The 21,967-nt window shown below is 37.4% G+C and overlaps 1 protein-coding gene across 8 annotated transcripts in view; it reads right to left on the bottom strand.

The window, feature by feature from the left end:
* ADGRL2 (adhesion G protein-coupled receptor L2) overlaps window positions 1-21,967 on the bottom strand; it is a 124,776-nt gene that overhangs the window by 24,616 nt on the left and 78,193 nt on the right. For 4 of the 8 annotated variants that reach the window (XM_054384119.1, XM_054384118.1, XM_054384122.1 and 1 more), the window contains exons 4-13: window positions 20,379-20,390; window positions 18,645-19,445; window positions 10,480-10,776; window positions 9,860-9,963; window positions 8,842-9,027; window positions 7,743-7,781; window positions 4,672-4,855; window positions 2,701-2,823; window positions 1,860-2,065; window positions 615-788 (exon numbers count right to left, since the gene is read on the bottom strand). In XM_054384119.1, coding sequence (XP_054240094.1) covers window positions 615-788; window positions 1,860-2,065; window positions 2,701-2,823; window positions 4,672-4,855; window positions 7,743-7,781; window positions 8,842-9,027; window positions 9,860-9,963; window positions 10,480-10,776; window positions 18,645-19,445; window positions 20,379-20,390 — 2,126 coding nt within the window. The remainder of the gene's footprint in view (window positions 1-614; window positions 789-1,859; window positions 2,066-2,700; window positions 2,824-4,671; window positions 4,856-7,742; window positions 7,782-8,841; window positions 9,028-9,859; window positions 9,964-10,479; window positions 10,777-18,644; window positions 19,446-20,378; window positions 20,391-21,967) is intronic. The other 4 variants (XM_054384121.1, XM_054384124.1, XM_054384125.1 and 1 more) reach the window with 2 other exon arrangements.

Here is a 21,967-nt window from a genome sequence, read left to right as displayed (position 1 = left end):
AAGCAAAATATCTTATGTGTGTAATTCCATCTCTCATCTCACATTTAGCTAAAGAAAGTTGCTCACTTCACTTGTGACACTTTTGTTATCTCAGTTATCTCTTGAGCAACCTTTCTGAATACAATGGCTTTATGAGAAATCTCATATCCTTGCAAATATTGCATGCTCTGAGCCCCCTGACATCCACTAAGTGCTTTAGCCAGATGACAAAATTTCAGAGTATGAAGAGGCATTTAAACAATCGGTATGGAAGCTCCTCGACCTTCCTGCTCTAAGGAGAGCTGGCACTTGTGCTTCCAGGGAACAGCTGCACAGCACCTACAGATAGTGTCCAACTGTACTGAGGGGAAGTCTATAAAATGGTTGTAAGGCTAGTCACTAACTTTAAAACACGACTCCAAGACAAATTCTTGTCCTTTCTTTTTTTTTCTTTCCTGTTATTTTGCTTGCAACTTTATGGGTGAGGAAGTGCTACAGAAAGCAAATTGCTTTGGAAAGAGTCAGTAGAAGCTATAAATACTTATGAAACTTCAGCAACTTTGGATCTTGCTAAAAATTTGAAGCTAAATCTTTCAATTTGTTCCCTGCCAATGGCTAGAAACATCATTACCTACCACAATTTCCCGATGAGCCATAAGAATTGCAAAGTTGGTTAGGTGACTGCAAGCACATGTTGTATGAGTTTTATTTGTGTCAACCAGTTTGCAGCCTTGAGTTGACCAGTATCCCATCATAGTCCTCTCTGAGTAGTTCCAGAAGGAACAATTTGCATTGAAATAATTGTCAGGCTGGGAGATAAAAGGATAACATAAAATGAGGATTTTACACACTAAGACGGCTGCAACAATTGTTTAATGTGTAAAGGGTAATTTAGATTACACTTTGCATGTTTCAGACAATAAAGTTTTTCATCAGCAAAATTGTGGACTATGTTATACACGGAAGGCATCTAGTTTAAAAGGGGCTTTATAGTCCGAAACACTCTAAAGAGCAGTCTCAATTACTGCAGCCCGAATTTTAAACAATTACAACTTCCCTCTCACAATTTTATGCACTGATGGTATGTTACAGCCATTTTGGCTTTCTGCAAAATTAGCACTGCAAATTTATTCCAAATATTTTTTTCTTGTAATTGAGAATTTGAAAACATGACCTTTTTCCTTTGATTCTCACCTTTGGTCAGGCCAAAGGCATGTGAACAGACATCAAGAAAAAGTTCATTCCTCGATGTCCATCTATTTTGATGAAAATCAATCAAAATAGAATTATAAAAAGATGTAAAATGAGAGGAAAATCCAACTGAATTTTCTTTGTCACAGCAGTAGTTATTTACTTTCCCAGTTTGAGACATGAAAACAGAAAGGACTAAACTAGTGAGCAAGAAACACAACAAATACACTACCATGAAGGAAACACACACAAATGTAAAGTATACAATATGTTATTCTTCACTGAATAAATGCACTTGAACAATTTGTATAGGCTTCTGGAACTTGGTCTAAAATTAATGGATGAAGTTAAAGTACCATTAAAACTTGCTTATCAAATCATCCAAGAATCGTAACAATTACTTTCTACCCTGCTACTATAAGGCAAGAGTTAATTTTCAGTTAGAAACAACTTAGTCATTTACATTTTCATGTTGATTACTGAATTAGCTTTCATTAAGAATACACTTAAGTTCTAATAATCACTGAACCAGGCTCATTTAATTTTATGCTCATAGACTTAACTAAGCTTGTGTCTCTGACCTAGTCCAACATTTAAAATTCAAATGGAAAAAAAAGGTTATTTTCCTGCATTGCTTTTCTCTCTTGCTGATTTTATGACCTTCCCATTAATTAATTAGCATAACTCACATCAATGTGTTCCAGTGTAAAATGCACAGGATCAGTCAAGTACACCCGGCTAGACTCCTTGTTGATCGAGGCCGCAATGACGTGGGAGTTGACGGCGATAGTGCTATTACGCCCAGCAAAGTCACTGCCTAGCTTTATGGTTGCATTTTCAGTACTGAGAAAGCGTCCCAAACTTTTGTAAATGATGAAAACCAATTTTGCTAACCCTACAAAAGAAAAAAAAAAAAAGAACATCGTCATCATGTTACAGAGGATTGGTCTCTTTAGCTTGGAAAAGAGACTAAAGGGTGTCCTCATTAATGGTTATAAATATGTAAAGGGGGTGAGAGTGCCAAGAAGATGGAATCAAGCTCTTCTTGGTGATGCCTAATGACAGGAAAAGAGGCAGTGGGTGAAAGTTGAGGAATAGGAAATTCCATGTAAACATGAGGAAAATTTTTTTCACTGTGAGGATGATGGAACACAGAAACAGGCAGCCTGCCCAAGAGGGATGTGGAGTCTCCCTCTCTGGATACATTCAAGACCTGCCTGGATGTGTTCCTGTGTGATCTGGTATAGGTGGTCCTGCTCTGGCAGGGGCGTTGGACTAGATGGTCTTTCAAGGTCCCTTCCAACCCCTAACATTCTGTGATTCTGTAATTCTAAATGGCTGAAAATAAAGTGTCAGTAATCACAGAAGCATTTTCAGGCTATGGTCTTGGAGAAAAATGCCAAAGTAACCAGCATCTTCGAGAAGGCCACAGAGCAATTTTGTTGTGTTTTGATATTTTCACTTGCGGAGGTAATGTAGGTTTTATAAAAGTTATTGGATTTTCTTCAGTGCTCTGTATCCAAGACTCACCATTCCTGCTGTTCTGTTTCACGGTACTTGCAGAGAGCTGAATTGAGTTCCCTCCTTTACTGCCCTGAGGAAATTTCAAGTCCTGCACCTGGCCCTCAGTAATGAGCACTGCAACATCCAAAACTAAGCAGATCAGAAGGAAAAAGGAGAAAAAAAATGGTAAAAAAGGAGAATGCAGAGGAATTCTTTTGGCCAGGTTGCAATAAGCCAGATGACAATATTCCCCCCTCACTCTTTATTTAGTTTTCTCACACTGCTGTCCTCATTTGCCACCGTAAGACAGATCTGTATTGCATATTTCAAGTATGCAGAGCAGCTTTAGCTAAACCTAGTGCACACTACTAAAATGACAGCACTTTAATAGTGATAACATGACATCAAACCTTCTTTTAATTTGTGCCCCTAAAACACCCACTTAAAAATATCACACACATGTTGCAGAGTAATGTCAATTTTGAAGCTCCTAATGTCTATGCAGTATCTTCCTGCTGAGAAACATAAGTATTGATTTAAAGACTTTTTAAAAGACAGCAAATGAATAACTAAATACACTTATGCTGTGTATTTAGCTAAATCAGCATTTCTATTTTTTTTCCTAAATCTAATTCTGTATCAAAGTTTATAGGAAATCAGTTTACTGGTTCTGCTAAAAAAAAATTAAATTGAAAACATAGAAGCTACTTAGTCTTACTTAAGTTTTAATTTTACAATACGTGTATAGCGAGAAGCTTTCTTGGGATTACCACTAAAGGTTGGATTTCCCTGGGTATGTAAAATCATATAGGTCAGAGTGGTCAGTTTGTTTACAAATATCTGCATTATACTAAACTGGTCCTAACTACAGTCCAGAAAAAAAGTGTGAAATTAGGGAATGATTTATCTTTCTCTAAGCCACATATATGTATGCACACTGAGAATTCAGTCTTGCATAGCATCATTAATGTGTTACTAACCAAGACTTGAAGACATCACAAAAAGTGATATTCAGACAGCCTACTGAACTACATGAAAATCTTGTATATACTGAGAGACATTTCCTGCGATTCTACCCACAATCCTTCAGAAACAACTACTGCAATTACTTTGGAAAGTAACACCTTTTCCCACCCTTTCCTACTCAAATTAAAATTTAGCCAGAATTCTCTTCTACAGATATAAATATGCAGACACTGAAAAATTCCATTTCTGCAGCCTATTTCAAGTTTCCATCTCGGTACCCCTGAAATTAGCAGACTTTCAGCTTCCTTATACCTCACTGAGGCTACATTGATCCCTGTTACAATTATGAAGGCATTTTAATTTTATGCATAACACTGATCTTTGCTTTAACACATTCTGTGTACCAGTATTTGCACATCTCTAATACCAAACACCTTCAATTCTCTGTCACCACTTAAATTACAAAGTATGCTCCAACTTACCTTCCCCTATTTTGCAGTCTCTGGAGCATAGCTATTCTGCATTATGGGAGATGTAGTTCACTGAACACATTTTTACCTGAAGGCAGTCATGTTTAATATAAACATTTGGCCTATGTTCTGAGAGCCTAAAATACTTAACTGGCAGAGTACCTTGCAAGAAAGTAATTTAAATTCATTAGGAAAACTATATATAACAGGAAAGCATTTCTGCAGTTCTACAGAAAGGAGTTACCTCAAAAAATCTGTACCCTGCCATTTAAGCACTCTTCATAACCATACATTCTGCTAATGATTTTTCAGTGGTAAATCAACTTTGCGACACCAACTACTTTCCATTTAACACTGCATTAACGACACTAAAGAATGCTAATTCTGAAGAACTAAACAAAAAAAACCCATGCCTCTCTGCACTTAGGAGCATTTACCTTTCCACTAAATGTTATTGAGCTCAGCTTTCAAAATGCCTGTTGCTGTCTAGAATATCTTTTCCTGATTTTGCCTAACAGGATACACAGCACTTTAAATTACACTTAAAAGGAAACGTACTTACCGATATTTTCTGTGGGCATTGAGACTCTAGTTGGTTCTAAGAGATTATCAGCCAAGACAAATGCCCCTTCTTCCAATGTGTCAAGTAGCATTGTGGCTGCATGGGCTTGTTCTGAAGAATTCATGTCCTTCCATGACTCCAGAGCTTCAGGCCTGAGCAGGTTGTCCACAGTATCCACAATTGCCTGCATTCATTAGCAAATTATCATTAGGTCTGATTGCCCCAGGCAGCTGGGAAAATTTCCAACATTATATGGTGACAATTATAATACTTAACTGTCAGAATGATTTACTGTGATCTAACGGCACTAGAAAAATATTTTCAACATAAAAATATTTTCCATCCTCTTGCTGGATTAGCATTAATAGAAGTGCAGTTAGCCACTAGCATTGTGTTGTCTCTAAGTGGTAAACATGTAGATTTGATTCGTCTCATGTCAAGATATAAAGATGGTCTTATTACTGTGCTGAAAAATGTAAAAATACATGCTTCAAGTTTTGCCTCAAGCTTTCATCTTAAAGTTTACGTCAAACTACGTAATTTCTATTTAAAAATCCGCAGTTTTAGGCTAAAATGACAATAATACTCTTCTGGAAACTTAGCCCAACTCATGCAGCAATAGCACTATGAACTACTTGCCTATGACAAACTACCTTCTTTATTATAGGAGGCATGAAATGAAGCTGACTCATTGGATATAAATTAGCCTGAGCCACTCTCACTCCCCCTCCTGTTCCCTCTCCTGTTCCTGTACCTGTTCATAGATACTTAAAAAGATTACTAACTTCCATTCCTGCACGAAGGTCAGTTAAAAAAGGAAATCAATAGAGCAAACAAGATGTCCACTGACTGCCCCTGTTATCAGTGAAGGCGACTGTAACATTGAATAAAGCCATTTTGGAAAGTCTTTCTTGTAACAATTCTAACATCACCCTTTGAAGTTCATTAAGCTGCATATAAAGCAACAGTAAATAAGGAAGAAGAATTCAGTGACATGATTACATTATTTTTACAAAATAATCCAATCAATCAGGATAATCAGTTAATCAATTGAAGGCAGGCTCTTGCATTAATGCATAATGTGCACTGGGTATGCTGTGTATTGAGTATGCCATGCGTTGCTGAAACACCCCGTTTACTCTGTCCCATTTACGTAGCCATAAGGTGTCATTAGGCATATATATCATTTGTCTGATCAATTTAAAAGCATTGGGAATAGAAACAGAACACATTGTACAAACAGAAATATGTGGGTCTGGAATACTTTATTGTGCAAATAAACGAATAGGAAAAGTTGGTCAAGGCTATTGTCAGAGAAAGATTAATTAGCCTAATCCATTTTAATATCCTCTTTCTGTCTGCATTGTGAGCCACCACAAGCTTCCAGGCAGGTGGAAGATACTTCGAAGTGGCATTAAAGCCTTTTTCCTTTCTCTAATGGGAGACAGACTAGTCAAAATGCTCACACTGATACTGCTGCAGCCATTAACTGGAGTGGAACAGAAATTGGTCTGCAGAGGCCAGATTCATTAGTCACCAAGAAATACAGATTGGAGCTTCTAATCTCAGGTACAGTGAATCCTCTGTCACAAAGCGGGAACTTGCTTCATTTGCAAAGTGTAAGTCAGCTTTTGATTTGTAATTTCAAGAGGTTTATTAGTCTTATCTAAGCAGAGAAGCCCATTTGAGACCTACAGAAAATGACACCCTTTGGAAATGAAGGTTGTGCTAGTTTCTCATGTATCTCCATATAGCACTGATGGTATCCATTCATTAATATGAAACACATATTTCTTACAGGATAATCAAACTTTGCGTTTTTCCTGTGAAAAATGATCACTGCCCACTAATGTTTCTGAGGCATTCCCCACTCCCAGACAGCGGTGAGTAGGTGGTGGGAAGACCATGTGGCTCCTGTGAACCACAGCTGTTGGATCAACACTGTTACTGCTTTTCTCATGTTCATGTTTACTATTGAGAAAATGAAGTAAGAAAATTTTGTCTACTCATACCAAATCTGCTGGATTTCCCTTTACTATAAAAATATTTTAGCATAAAAGAATTAATACAACTATTAATATTTGAGAAGCAAATTTCTCTACAAATCTTTGTCTTCTTTTATCAAATTTTTGTACAACTGGACACCTCCCATCCACTTCCTGGGCTGCAAGATAAAAGACAGAAGTGCCCTGTACAGAGAACTGTCTTTTCAGTAGGGGTCTGAATTATTATGTTTCAAAGTATTTGCAAGTTTTTCTCAAAAATCGTTCCTACATTTTATCAAAGAGGGCGCAAGTAAAAATCAGTATCTTGTAAGACGGTTCGAAAAAACGCGCAATAAGATTTTTCAGTCAGACTTTATCTGTTCCAGGACTTTTTTCTCTTCTTCACAGGTCAAGGTGGCATTACTGGTATTGTATTGTAGAGCAGGAGCTGGCCACTACACACAACAATTCTCCATCAGGTGAAAGAAACTGAAAATCAGCTAGCAATGTGCTACCTGCCTTCCATATTGCGTGGTTAATGGGACACGTGGCACACATTTTCCTAGTGAAGTCAGAGGAATGTTTGTCTGTACATTTTACCCTAAAGTCACTAAATCTGGCCTTTGTGAAAACTCTTACAACTGTAGGAAAGAGTGATTTTACTAAGTATAAGAATACACAAAGAACAAAGCAGGTTATACAATGTACGCTTTTCATGCAAGCAAATTAACTCTAAACAGTCTTTGATATAAAATACTACCAAGCTGAAGTAATTTCAGTTCAGTTGCCAGCTTTTTTCTTTACATGAAGTTGTATTATACGGGAGATGCTACTTCCAATTCAGATAATAACATTTTCTGCTCTTTTCGTTTTTGAGTAAGTTGAGGTAAAAGAGGTATAAACTTTGATCTTTAATTATTTTTTTCTGAGTGTTACACCTGTCCAAAGCCAACATTTGTACATTTGATATGGGGCACAATTCATATTTATCAAAGACTGAAATACATAGGATCATGCAGCAAGATGATAAAGCGTGGCAGGTTGCTGAAGCAGGGAGAAAGCAGGGTAACAGCACAGGAGAGATACCTTAAGGTAAGCCCTGCATGTCTTCTCTCGTTTTTGGAGCTTTTTAGTAAGAAAAAAGAAAATCAGGCGTTAGACACATTCTGGAAAGCTTCAGAAATATAGAAAAAATTACTCTGGTGTTCCATATCCCAAACTTGAACTACAGCCTGGACACTGATCTAGTTTCTGTCCAGTGACGATTATAAAAAAAAAAAAAAATCACATAGGAAACATTTTTCCCCAACCTTTATACAGGTGCCTAGATACCTTTGCCCAAATGGTGGGATTCTCCTGAAAAGGTCAAAGGAGAAAATCTCTGTGTGGGCACTGGATCTGCCTCTGGGAAACATCTTTTATGGGCAGCTAGGGATTGTAAATGAAACCACTGCCAAAACAAGAGGACTGTATGGAGCTCTGTAAAGGAGCTCTCTCTAAAGAAGGCTGAAAAAATGATTCATTTGTAGCTTATGGACTAAGCTGATGGAAGGAAGAGGCTGAGAAACACAGCATTTTCTCTGAAAAAAAGAGGAGTAGCAATTGTGGTTTGTATTGGAACCACAAAGACGTAACGTTTTCTCTGAAATGTTTCTCTGAGTGTAATTCCAGAGAAAACACTTAATCATATTTCAGATATGTGTACTACAGCATTTTTATAAAGATCAATTTTAAGTGATGTTGGAGTATTTAAAAGGCTAAGGAAGTGCTATTATTCTGTAGCAAGTCAGATCAAAATAAAACTTTGCACCTATCCAGAATCCCACTGATTTTATTACATGTTCAGGGTTAAAAGGATCAGTGGATACACACACTGATTTGTTACAGAATTTCTAAGAGCTAATGCCCATTTCCCTTACACTAGCTTTAATGCATTCCAGATTTTAATAAGGGACACAGTTATGTAGTTTAGGACCAGTCAGCTATTGTGAATGATATCTTAGTCCCTAAAGAAGATAATTGTAATTTTCTGCTGAGTATTTACTACTGTTTTCTCTTACGTGTTTATTCTACAACTATAAGCACATGGGAATAAAGTATAGATTAATATTTCTGGAAGGAAAAAAAAGCACAAAACCAAAGGGAATGGTTATCTCAGCAGGAGCAGGTGACATGAAGCATGTACCTTGTTATAACTCCTTCCAGCAGAATCTTTTTCACTGGGCCGCAGTTCTTGCAGCTGAGCATCCAAAATGTCCACAAGCTGCTCCATCAGCCTCACTGATGAACTAACATCACCAGCAAAGACTGGTCCTTTGGTGTGTTTAGCCAGTTCATTGGCCAGACTAGCAGCATTTTCTCCACTTCTGATCTGAAATGACAATTTATATTATCTCAGCAGGGTCCCTTGTTCTGCTTGCGGCTCCTAATTCCAATTCCTCGTGTACCTTTGTTGTGGTGAAATAACCATTTGCACATACATTGAGATCTGCAACTAATTGAGACCAATAACGTTCTCTTTATCTCAGAAGATTAAAGGTTCTTAGATCCCTGACACACAAAAGCAGTTCTTAACAGCCATCAAAACCAGAAATCAGACTGGGACTTTTGGGCTAGATCTTCTGTTCATCCTCACTTTTATTTTACTGCCACTATCAGACAGTAAGAAATCTATTTGTTCATACTAGTGCTTGAGGCATTTGAAAGTCAAGTAGCCTGGTACTGACAACAAATTATCCAGTTTTCATAAACTTAGCAAATCTCAGTAGGGAAGAAAAACACAGAAAGTGGCTCTGTGCTCTAATCATACAGTTATTAACACACTCAGACAAAAATCTTTTTATTACAGTATAATTTTTCCTGAACCAAAAACCCCTTGCTCTATACCACAGTTTTTGCTGTTTGATTTATAATATTTGATTTATTTGGCAAACACAGCTTTTGAACAACCAGCAAAGCTGCTTTGTTTTAAATAGTGATGAAAACACACAACCACAGATTCAATACAAGAACTTAAAAGGAGAGCATACAAGATCACACATGAACCTAAATGCTGGTCACTGCTATTCACACTAAGTGCACAGAACTCCTTCTAGTTTAATAAACACTGAGTAATAAAGATGGCTTCAACAAACTGAGTTCTAGTGCTAAGAGTCAAAATCCCTAATCACCGGAGTACACCAGACTAAAAGGTTTCAACCAACCTTCTGAGCCAGCTGATTTACCCAGTGTGAGGTGCAGTTGCTAAGATCAGGGCCTTTGGGGTTCCACGTTCCCGTTAAGACCAAGCACAGATACGAGGCAGTTCCTACAACAGATGTATGAAACTGCAGTGAAATGTAAAACATTTTTGGATGCATTCAAGAAATCGGCTACATTGTGCTCCTAGCAATGTTAAATTCTGAATGCTGCTAATGTCAGTAGTTAACAGGAACTGACAAAAATGAAAAGAAATAATGTAGATTACAAACAGCAATAAAAAAAGTCAGTTGAAAGTACCAGACATTTCTGCAAACAAACAAAAAGCCCTTGAGTTTTCCTGGCGCTCATCCAGAGGGGAACTTTTAATGAGAAAGGCAGCTGTAAGCATACTTTACAACAGTCCTCCAACAGAGCCCTAAAATTTGACCTGGATTCTGAACAGTGTATGCACAACGTAATTCTGAAGCTACACTCAGGTGCCACTTGCAGATTAAAACTTGACCATTGCCTGTAGATACACATTCTCCAAGTAATGAACAATTGTGTGACAGAGAGCTTGAGAGAGTGACACATTGCTTTTGAAACGTCTACCAGAAATCAAGATAAAGTTTAAAGGCAATACCTCGTGTTCCTTTTGGGCAAGGGCGTTCAACCATCATTCCTCTTTGTGTCTGAGGCCAGCTGATATCCCTGGCCTCAGTTGGTTCACAGAATCTCTCTGGTAAAGGGAAAAAACTTGTCACGGGAGGAATTTTGGTTGTGGAAATGGGTGGCGGTGGCTTGGGTCCTCTGCTTCCTTCCTTTGTTCCTCCAGTTAATGTTGTGCTTATGGGACCTTTCTGTGATGTAGTGCTAGTGGTTGACACAGTGGTTTTGTATAGCTCTGCTGAAGAAGTTATTGTCACTGCTGTGGTAGGCACTGCACAGAAAAAAAATAGAGTAATAATAAAGTAAATTACCTTAGCGTTATTAAAGTTCTTTAGATGTTATTTATGTAATTTTTAAGCATTATTTGGTGTCTGCTTTCCTTTATCTTAATATTGCTCTTTTCTTATTGCTATTCTGGGTGTTTGAGATACAACTTTGACTGATTTTTTTTTACATTTTTTTTTTTACTCCCAGCTCATACCAGTATGATGGTTCAGCATATTCTCCAAATAATCTCTTCCATAATACAAATTGATAGCTACACTTCCAATGGCTGAAAGGCAGGACTAACTGGTGAGTTATCAGTACATAACAAACATGCTCAAAGCAACTGGAGATTACTTAATCCCTTTTGCAGAAGGAATAACTCTGAATAGACAGAATCATTTGAATCAGTGTGCAGTAAACAATGCAGTCCAGCTTTCATGACAAAGGCAGTGGGCTGTAACTAATGAGACAATAAAAAAAACAAAACCAACCAAACAAAAAAACCCCAACAGACCCCAAAATTTCAAGCACACACTTTCCAGGAAAGTAATTATGATAACATCTTCCTACTTGGCAGTCATTCTGCTTGAAAGAGCTGCAGCACCCTCAATTAGCTCCAAGCAGAAGCAGTGCTCAGCATGTACCTGGTATTCCCATGTTTGGACGTTTCAGGTCTTAACATAGTTTTTTTTTTTTTGATAAAGCAGATATGAAGACACAACTTGTTCAGGCCACTGGAAAGTACCTAGTTTAATCTTTAATGAAACATTGACATTGACAACACTTTTGTCTGGGCCTCACAGCTGCTTATTCTACTGACCCACCATCACTAGAACGGATGAGGCACAGCCCAAGCTATGCTGGGGTTTTAAAGCTTTGGAGGGATACTACTAGTTAATGCTAGTGGAGATAATAGTCTGTTCATCATAGATGAATAGACAATTCCTGTTTATTTATTATTGCTATTATTTATTTCAAATATATATTGAGCAACAGCTGAAGAAACTCAAGTAAGCCATGTAACTGAAACAGTTAATTATTTCCTAATCTTTGGTAGAGCTCACAGTGCTTGATAGGCAAAAAAAGTGCACAGATCTTGTGCTGAGAATAAATAAGCTCGTATCAAGTACTTCTTAAATCCTAACTAGTACAGAAATAAATGAAGCAAATTTTAGGATTAACTTTGGTGGATTAAGTGGCTTTTTTTTCTTCTTTTTTTCTTCTTCTGCAAGGTTCTTGAACTCTGACTTACTAGACAATGCATCTTCTCTAAATTAAATCAAAGAAAAAACAAAAGAGTTGCCTTGCCTTTCAGTAGATGCCTTTTAAATTAGTATTTTGAATAACAATAACTTTCAGTAGTTTAGAAGACAATTATTTCAAAATCCTTTTTCAATTATATTGCAGTTATGAGTCTCAAATATGAAATTATCTTTTTATTGTCATACGAATTTAGAGTGGAGTTTTTGAACATCACAATCTGGCTTTAAAGACTAAATACAAAGATGCGCTTTTCATCCCTCTCTTGCTTACAAATGACAAACTTCTTCAGAAGCTGTCTCCCCTTCAGTTTTGAATACAGTCTGTATAATTGTGCTGAACCCATGGTGTAGCCAGCTACTATGAAACCTCTTGAAATCCTTGGATCTGTTCTGCAAGTGCTCACCCAACATCTTGTGAAACTACTGTAATTTTCTTTTGATTACAATGCATCCAGCCTTCTAGTGCCTCCCCAATTAACATTTGTCAAAAGCATTTGCAATCACTTGCAGAAGTGTCAGGCAACGCCTGCTGAATCAGGTCCTGGGAACAGAGAACTGGTGGGTATGAAGAATGATGGAAGGGACAATTAATTATTACTATCCATCCCCTAACACATTGTGCTAATTAGTACATATTTAATCACTGAAATGTGTATTAGCATTATTGCAATTACTACTCAAAACCTATAATGTTTAGGATAGTTTTGTCTCAAGAGCAAAATATCACTGTGAGAATTCATAACAACTCTCTGAGGTTTAGTAGTGAGTCAACAATTTACAAAACATATTTTGTGCTGCACTCTGAGCTAAAATACCCTGCTGTCATTATGCAGCTATAGGTTTGATTTTAATGTTATCCATATTAAGATATTAAAATAAACTTCAAAGCTTATCACCTATGATTAAAAAACAACCTGCATAGTTCAGTAACAGTACACACTTTAGAAATATATTTAGAGGTAATCTCACATTTTAAGGGAAAGACTTCACCTCTCTCACAAAACTGAAACAAACCCCAGACAGACAAATTCTAAAAGATTTTCTCTTAAATTAATTTTTTTAAAAGGAGAAGTCAGTATATTTATGAATGTGCCAGGAAACTTCTGACAGTGCTGGAAGTCTGGGAAAGAAGAAAGTTGAGAAAGTAAGAAATTACCAAACACATAACTTTAAGGAATGCATCTGGTTTTAAGAAGGCAGATCATTTTGGTTTTAACAACCTGTTGGGGAACTTAAAACCATTTTCCTGAGCTGCAAGAAGACACATGATAGCTGCTGCCACCACCTGATGGGTATAATATTCTTCTGAAAGCTGAGGGTGATGGCATCTGCCATGCACTGTCTTGTGGAATGCTTTACCGATATAAGATGATAACACTGATGATCAATATGCTGCAAATAAGACAAACAAGCCTAGTGCTCCAAGCAGCAAGTGTGAGCCTCTACAAGGCTGAAGAATTTATATTAGGTTTTTTTGACTAGGCTTGACACGACAAGGAGAAAACCCAAGAAACCTCTTCTGCCTTCCACCTTTTTTTTTGAAGTATGGGTGTGTCTCATTGTCAGCCAACATTTAAAATAAAAATAAAATATTTCAAAAAAAAAAAGAAAGGAAAAAGCAATGGGAAGCAAATCCAAAGTCTCAAATTGAGTGTAATTAATTTACATATGTTTCATGCAGTTCCTAACAGCTGATTTTAGAAGTTATACATACTATCTGTTTCTAAAAATGAAGACGCCACTGGAGTAAAACTTAACACCTGTTTAACAGTGTGATGTCTATAAAAAACATAATGCAATTGCCTAGGACAGCAGGGGAATAGTAACTTTGTTTCCCCAACTGACAGCGAGAAGTAGATTTAGAGAAGTTACACAAACTAGCTACTGCTTTTTGGTTTCTGTTCTAAGCAGGCATAAAATTTATTTTAAAAAACAAACAAACAAAAAAACCCCTGAACTATCAAAACATAACTCGGACCTTAGATTTAAAATTGCATTGAAAGGCTCAGACGACACGCCACTTTTGAAAATACAGATGGTTCCATTTTTATCTCTGGCATCTAGGTAATTTTAGAAATCAGATGCATGGAGTTTTCAGCTAAAGGTATGCTCTTACAGGTCAGGTATTTCAATGTGAACACAATGAGAATGTGAATTTAGACAGGTGAGGATCTATGTGCCCACCATTATTTTCATAAAGTGTCATATGCTGAGCTACTGTGTAGAGCAACAGTGATCAGAAACCTGTGCAAATCTCTATTTCCCTGCCTTCTGCTTATTACTGCTGTGTGCTTGTTCATGCTTCAGTGAAGAGCAGGGAAGTCACTAAGCCTCAGCTAATTACCTATAGGTTCCAACTATTATGCTAGCCAGTACTCTGCTGACCCTGCCAAATCCCATTTAGCTGAAAGCAAAATGTTTACACAGCCATTTATAAATTTATATCCTGAAAATAATAACAAATATGAAACAAAAATAGCAAAATACCTATGATTCAGCAACATGCTATCTGGTCCCCATGATGTTGTCTTTACTTACACAGCCACTCTTTAATCAATCTGTATTATATCAGATTCAATATAATAGCAAAGATCTCATTTACTTAACGATTTGCTGCGTGACTTGAATTTGCAGATTCTTAGTGTTTCCAAGATTTAGTTGCATTAGTTTCCTATTATTTCAAGCCCTTGGTGATAGTATTCTTAAGAGTTTCTGTTCTGTCCACACTCACAACATCTGTATTTTCCTTCAGTGATTGTATAAAACTTAATGATGGGTATCATGGTACAAAAGGGGAGATAACTTCAGTTTGAACAGTTTACACAGTTAGCACAAACTAGGATGAATGTAGATTACATCTTTCCCTAACACACTAACACAGAACAAAGGGATTTATCTTCTTTTTGTTACCAAGGAAACCTTACAATGTAATGCTTATAATAATTTTTTAGGGGAAAAATTCCCTACATTCTTCATGATCCTTTAACTTAAGATTTCTTGGTTACCTTCGTTAGCAAGAATGTAACAGGACACATCCATTCATTTTACCTAGGGTAGACAAACTCTGGTTTGTTTTGCATTTTTCATAGTGGCTTTTTGCAGAGCTTGATGCATTTTATTTTATTTCTGAATTAAGGTTTTGATTTTTAAATGTAATTTTTACACTTAACATTAGAAAATGTGATTTTCTGCAATTTCTGAGCAGTACATGCCAGCTGTAGCTCTGAAAAGCATTTCTACATCTACATACTGTGATTCCCATGAGAAGAGAGAAGAAAAACACAACACATGAAGAATGAGGTTAAGTGGGGAGCTCTAAGGGCAGCAGACTGCATTGCCAGGGTAAAACAGCAGCCTGGCTGCAGCATCCACAGTTCTAGAAATCTGAATAGTTCTCCTGAAGATTAAGAAAATAAGGATTATGGACATAACATGAACAAGTTGCTAGAGGACAAAATGGCGTAGGTTTGCAGCAAGGGCAAGGTCAACATTAGGTTAATTATAACCTCTAGTATTTTAGAGGTTTCAATAGGCAGATTAAAAATGAAAGAAACGACAGAGAAAAAAAAGGGCAGATTTGGATTTTGGTCCTAGGAGCAATTGTAAACCCTTGAGCTCAAAACTGTGGCTCAAATGTGACAAATCCATTTTTCACATAGGAAGAAAGACTATTGTTTTTGAAGCACTCAGTAGCTGGATGCTATGCTGTAGACAAGAACTGATAATCAAGACAGATAGATGGGGGAAAAAAAACACATCAGTTTGTGTCGTGTCATTATTGCTCCCACAGCAACAGAGGGAATAGAGATTGCTGCGTTTCCCACAATGACCCCAAATTAACCATTTGAACAGAGAAGGCCACGACTTCCACTTCTGAGGCACTGACCTTGTGACACCATTAAATACTTGATATTAATGTACCATTGCAGAAGACACTAAAAGAAGGTTCTTGTGCTAGGTAGCTTAGATTGTTATCCTAACACCTATGTCTCTGAGCAGATGATTAAGAAACCTTACTCTACCACAAAAAACCCAAACCAAACCAGAACAAAAGAAACCCCAACTGCCCTTCATCAGTTCTGCTGAAAATCTGATCTAAATCCGTATGAGATAAAAACCTCTGAATGTTTTTTACCTATATAGATCCTTTAACTCTGTCACAACAGAAGGACCACTTTCCAATTTATACAGACTTTACACTGAAACAAAGAGGAACTGAAAAGATAATACAAATAAAATAAGAATTAGAAACTGTACAGAATCTCTTCTTGGTTTTATAGCAGTACATCTCAAGGACAAGCACATTAGATAATTTTTCCTTTAGTTTAATAGTCTTTAACTACAGGCAATTGACTTAGGCAGGAGAGGAAATGAACTGAAGTATATTCTTAGATCTTCTCTGTACAGATCCATACAAAACTGAAATATTGGATATTGGCTTTACATAAGGAAAAATACCATTTGTTAACATATGCCTCACATTCTCAAGTAAGCCTAGTGTCTTCATATGGTTTCAATATTTTAAAAAGGCCTTAATGAAAATATATTTGCTGATGTCAACATGCATTTAAAATCAAAACTCATAAACCACTCAAAAAGCATTCCTTCTCTGTCTTCACGGGTGACTGGGCAAAGAACTCTGATGAGAGGCAATCACCCTGCAGTGTGCCCTGGACCACTTCTTTTCTAGATCTGCTTGGAAAAAGCCGTTTCTCCCCCCTACCTTGCATGCCAGTAAGGAACCCAGGAACTTGAAGGCATGCTGGTAGATGTTCAGATCTTTTCCTGATACTTCCATGGGTTGTCCAGGGAGGTGGTTTGGGCCCCATCCCTGGAGGTGTTTAAGGCCAGGCTGGATGAGGCTCTGGCCAGCCTGATCTAGTGTGAGGTGTCCCTGCCCATGGCAGGGGGGTTAGAACTAGATGATCCTTGTGGTCCCTTCCAACCCTGACTGATTCTATGATTCTATGATTAGATAGGATATAGCCAGCACATGTATTGTAACTTAGGATCTTGGAGACTCTCTCATAATAAAAACATTATAAAATGTCTTACTGGAGACCTTTGGTTGTTTACTGAAGCAAAGGAAGGATTCCACAAAGCCTTTTCTTCTCTCCCTGCTCTTCCTTAACACTTTTCCTTCAGTGCGATGATTTAAAGATTAGCTTTTGCTACATTCATGGCAGCTGCCTGAACTGCAAAAGCTACTTAGAGCTGCACCTCCATTTTCTCCTCTAACTATTAAAGCTTTGGAGAATTTAGAATGCATCTTCATCTTAGTTAAACCGAATGAAAAGTGACATGCATGAGAATGTAAGAAAATGAAAGCTTTACTTTATTTCTAATTACAGAGGTTGGTATGTCCCTGCTAAGAGCAGTCCAAAGCCTCCCTAAAGAATGGATTAGCTTGACAGAGAGACAAAGCTTGCCAGCAGACAGAGCACAGACCCAAATCATCTGGAACCTAGTTGAGCTTGGCCATGTATTCCAGGGTGGTCTGCAGGAGACAAAGTGGACAGATACCACTTGGCTTTGGAGATTACTTATGCATTGTTTCTGCTGTGTCTTATTTACTTTTGTACCTGGGAAAGCTATGTGGGTATAGGGTATGTTGAAATAATTGTGTGTAATTTGTACTGCTGCTCATGAATCTGCTTTACATGGTGAGAAGCCATTATTACTACTTTTTTGAAGTAGAAAGAATGGCTGTTAAACATGCATACCAGTTAGGTAAGAAAAGTGGAGTTATTACCTCCATTGCTAAAGCAGTTCATCAACATTATGTTTCTTGCTACAAGCACCTTCAGCCTCAGAGCATTTCTCTTGGTATTTGCTCTCCTCTGCAGATGTCAGTACTTAGCTATGCCTGTTCACATCATTTTTAGGGATTTCTGAGAACTAAGACCTCATCTTTCTTTCCTATTTTGGCAGTTAGTGTCTTTCGTTTTAGGTAGCTGTTCTAACTTCAAGTGAGCTGAATTGCAATTGTAATGGGATTACTGAGAAACCTTCTGAAAAAGTGTTGCATCATCTCGTCTAACCCTGCATTAGAAACTGTGAAAATAGGGCTGCAGAAAAACATTAATACTCGGTATTGTAGATTAACCCCATACATCTCCTCTGGGACTTCCCAGCACACATCACTTTCAGCTGCTGGCACCAAGAAGTTAAAAGGTCTGCATGTATGTTGTAATCAATTCATAAGTCAGGTACACTGAATGGATGTAAACTGGCTTCTGGCTCAGCATGAATGAACTCAAATATAGTTCAGCTGTAGAAGTCAAACTGACTGATGGTGTAAAGTAAATAAGCAGTTCCCCAACTCATTCTCAATCACAGAAAAGGGAAATATTTGTATTTAAAAAAAATAAACTAAGAAAAAGAAAAGCACAGGCCTGTAAACCAAGTAAAGCAATTCTACTTCTCTTTACAGTTTCTGCAAATTTGCCCTGCGCCACTTTAATGCTGTACTGCTTGGTGCAGTGCAATCAAACCACCCCCCTCTTTGCCTTTCTGCCACAGGAGCCAAGTCTAAGACCAAAGATATGGTAACACCATTATCTGAATGGAAGTGCAGAGAGATTAAAAATGAGAAAACCCAAATTCTTACCTTGGGCAGGATCAGGTGGGCCAAACTCCAAAGAATATCGCAGAATGAAGTTGTTATTCCATACATACAGCTGATTGTCTCTGGGGTTATAATCCACTGCGGCGATGTACTGGTACTGGTTGGGGAAAGGAATGTCCACGTGCTCGCCTCTGCTTAACCTGGTGTTGTAGATGTAATCGATAGTGTTCTTGCCAGTCTCACTCTCATTGTCCTGATACACTGAGCGCACCACATACAGGACACCACATATCATGAAAGCATTGGATGCCGCCCGTTTGTCGTAGGCTGTTTCCCAGGTGGCCTCAAAACGCAGGGTGTAGGGGTTCAGCTGGCTAATTACTATCATCCCGTTGTTTTGCTCCGTAGCATAAATTACCCATAAGCCATTCTCATCAACTGCCAAGTCAATATCAGTCTTTCCTCCCCATCGGTATGGAGAGGTGTCATGATAATTAGCATAATTGATTATGGCCTCTCCACTCTTAATTCTAGTCCTCAAGTCAAATTTTACTATGTTCCTAGTTCTTTCCTTGTTAAAAAAGACAGCGCCATCATAAACTACAAATCCAGTACCATCCACTCGATTTGGGAGTTTATACGTTGTCTGCTGGCGTCCATTTTGGAAGTCCTCTAAAGAAGCATATTCTATCAAAGTATCAGTGCGATATGGAGTCCATGGCATGAAGTATATTTTATCTGCAGCCTGGAGAGGATCTTTGCACCAAGCACCTGCTTTTTGTTCGGCTTCATATAAATACGGTGAGTCCACAACTGCTTTCAACGTCCCCGGGCAAACAAAAACTAACAGTCACAGAGAGAAGTAAAACAAGAATTATGTCAAATTAAGACTGTCTCATAATAAAAAGAAAGAAAAAAAAAAGAAAAAAAAGTAGGTAAATCATAATGACTGTGTCAGGAAGAAAAAAAATCAATTTAATTGGCACTAGATTATACCTCATGTTACAATTAATGCAATTTTCACCTTTAATCATCCACTTTTCTTAAAGTTACCATATTCCTGCTGTACCAGTTTGGAAAGTGGATGGAAACTTTTCACTAGTACAGAACAAGGCTCAATGGCATACACAGACAGCTGAAAATGTAGAGTTACTCTTGCATTTTCATCTTAGACTTTTAGTGAGTACACATTAACGCTCCAGAGCTTTTAACTGGTGTGCAGCAGTGCGCTAGGTCATTTCAGTCCAAAAAAAAATCACATCGACTTGTTTAGAACTTTAAGAAGTGGTGAGGCTGAAAAAGGAGGTGCCTCGATTAAAATTAAAGGAACAAAACAAATTATCAGGTATATAAAGAAAGCAATTCGGAGCAGAGAAAACAAAACACAACCAAAGCAATGAATGAAACAAACCAGGAAACCCTGTAACCATGGCATGCTATGGAGAGGGTTCTGGAAGCCAGGCAAGATGACACTTGATTAACAGGAATTTACCCAAGGGTGAGAGAAAGAGAGGGAAAGAAAGACAAAGAGAAAGGGAGAGAAAAAAAGCAAGGGAGTCTTCCCTCCAGCCCAAGTATTTCAGACACTATACCCCGCCACCTACTTTAAGCAGCCAAGTCACTTTATTGCAAACAGTCGACTTCTTTATGAGGTGTACTTATGAGATCCTGCTGATTATCATAATATAAGAGTGTTGTGGGGAGGGGAAGGGAAGAGGTTAACATCCATAAGGCACATAACAAGGAGCTGGGGTTTGGACTGTATACGTTATTTACCTTTTTGCTCCACTTCTATTTTAAGCATCGGAAGAAAAATAAAAAAGTGCAAGGAAAAAAGAAAGAAGATTAACATAAATTGACTATTAATCTAAAGATTAAATTAGTAACAGACGCTAAATATAGGGAGAATAAGAACTGCACTATATTGGATAAAGAGAAAACAGACAACAGGAAAACCTAGCAGGAGAGAGATTCTACGGTTACACAAGTGAACATGGATCAATCATTTTAGTAGATTAAGAAGGCAATACAGATATGTTGGCATGTAGTTTCACTTAGTGAACCTGAATAAATAATGAATGACTTTACTAATGCATGCTATACATACTCATCTTCTCAAAGTATAAGAGATCAAGTTAGTTTTTAAATGACACATTATTTTATCATATATGTGCATGCGCACATATACATATTAATCAGATCATTATAAACCAAAATGCAGTATATTCATTAAATATGTTTGTATGCGTACTTAATAAACCCTCCCCCATCTTTGCCCCATACATTCCTCTGCTTTTCTTTCTTGTAAAGAAAGCAGCTTGCATCCTTTAACTCTCACTAGGCTTTATTTTGTTTTTCTGAATATGAATCTTGAGATTTTTTTGCCACTTCTTAGTCTATAACTGCAAAATCGGACTAGAAGGAATAAGCAAAAACATCTAGAAAAAAGAAGCAAAAGAACAGTAAGCAAGAGGAAAAGAGAAGAGAAAAAATTAACATTTAGATCATTTAGATATTCTCCAGCTTCATCGATTTAAGCCCCAATCAGCAAGCTAGTATGCGAAGACAGTCATACTAAGTGTTGAAAAGAAACATCCATCTGGCCACCATACATGGAAAACGTAAACTGAACCCGATTAACAAAGTTATATTACTACAGCAATTTTTCCCCAAGGAAGTTTTAAGGAACATATTACAGGAAGACATATAGCTGAAGTCGAGCTAGTAAATAGATTTCCAATCATTATTTGCAATAAAATCTATTTCATATACTCAGTAGCCTTTTAAGTATGCTCCCTTAGTTTCATAAAATGACCTGGCAAATGACAGATGTACCAATCTGTGTAACAGCAGCTGCCGGTGCCAAGGAACTGTATCAAAACTATTTGCGCTGCTATTACATTTTCAGTATTGCAGTATTATTCTAGAGAACGTATCTATATGTTTCATATAAAGTTTGGGATTTTCAGTTTCATGTAACAAAATTACATATGATTGTTTTGAGAGAATGGTACTGGCTAAGCTGATCTAGTGTTTCTTCAGGGAACAATTCCAAAACTTTATGGGGGAGTGGGAGGGGGTTAATATGCTCAAAATGAGCAGTGCTTTTCCAGCCTTTGTTCATTTATACACCTTTAGGTAAAATACTTGGTTGTCTGCAATTTGTAATTCTTGAGTTATCCAAGCAAACAGAAGATGTATTCTGAGGTGAATTCCTGAGTCTCAGTCAGTGTTAATGACTTTCGGATGATTCTGTTACTGAAATTTTATGTGTGAGTTTATTCCTTGCCAAAGTGCAATACTGATATTGTACCTGCTTAGAATTAGTAATAGGAGAGGAGGGAAAAAGATAGGGATAACTAAAA

Source organism: Indicator indicator, chromosome 10 (assembly GCF_027791375.1).
Source record: "Indicator indicator isolate 239-I01 chromosome 10, UM_Iind_1.1, whole genome shotgun sequence".
NCBI lineage: Eukaryota > Metazoa > Chordata > Aves > Piciformes > Indicatoridae > Indicator > Indicator indicator.
Note: the sequence above shows the minus strand (reverse complement) of the source record. Positions and strands in the feature narration are given on the sequence as shown.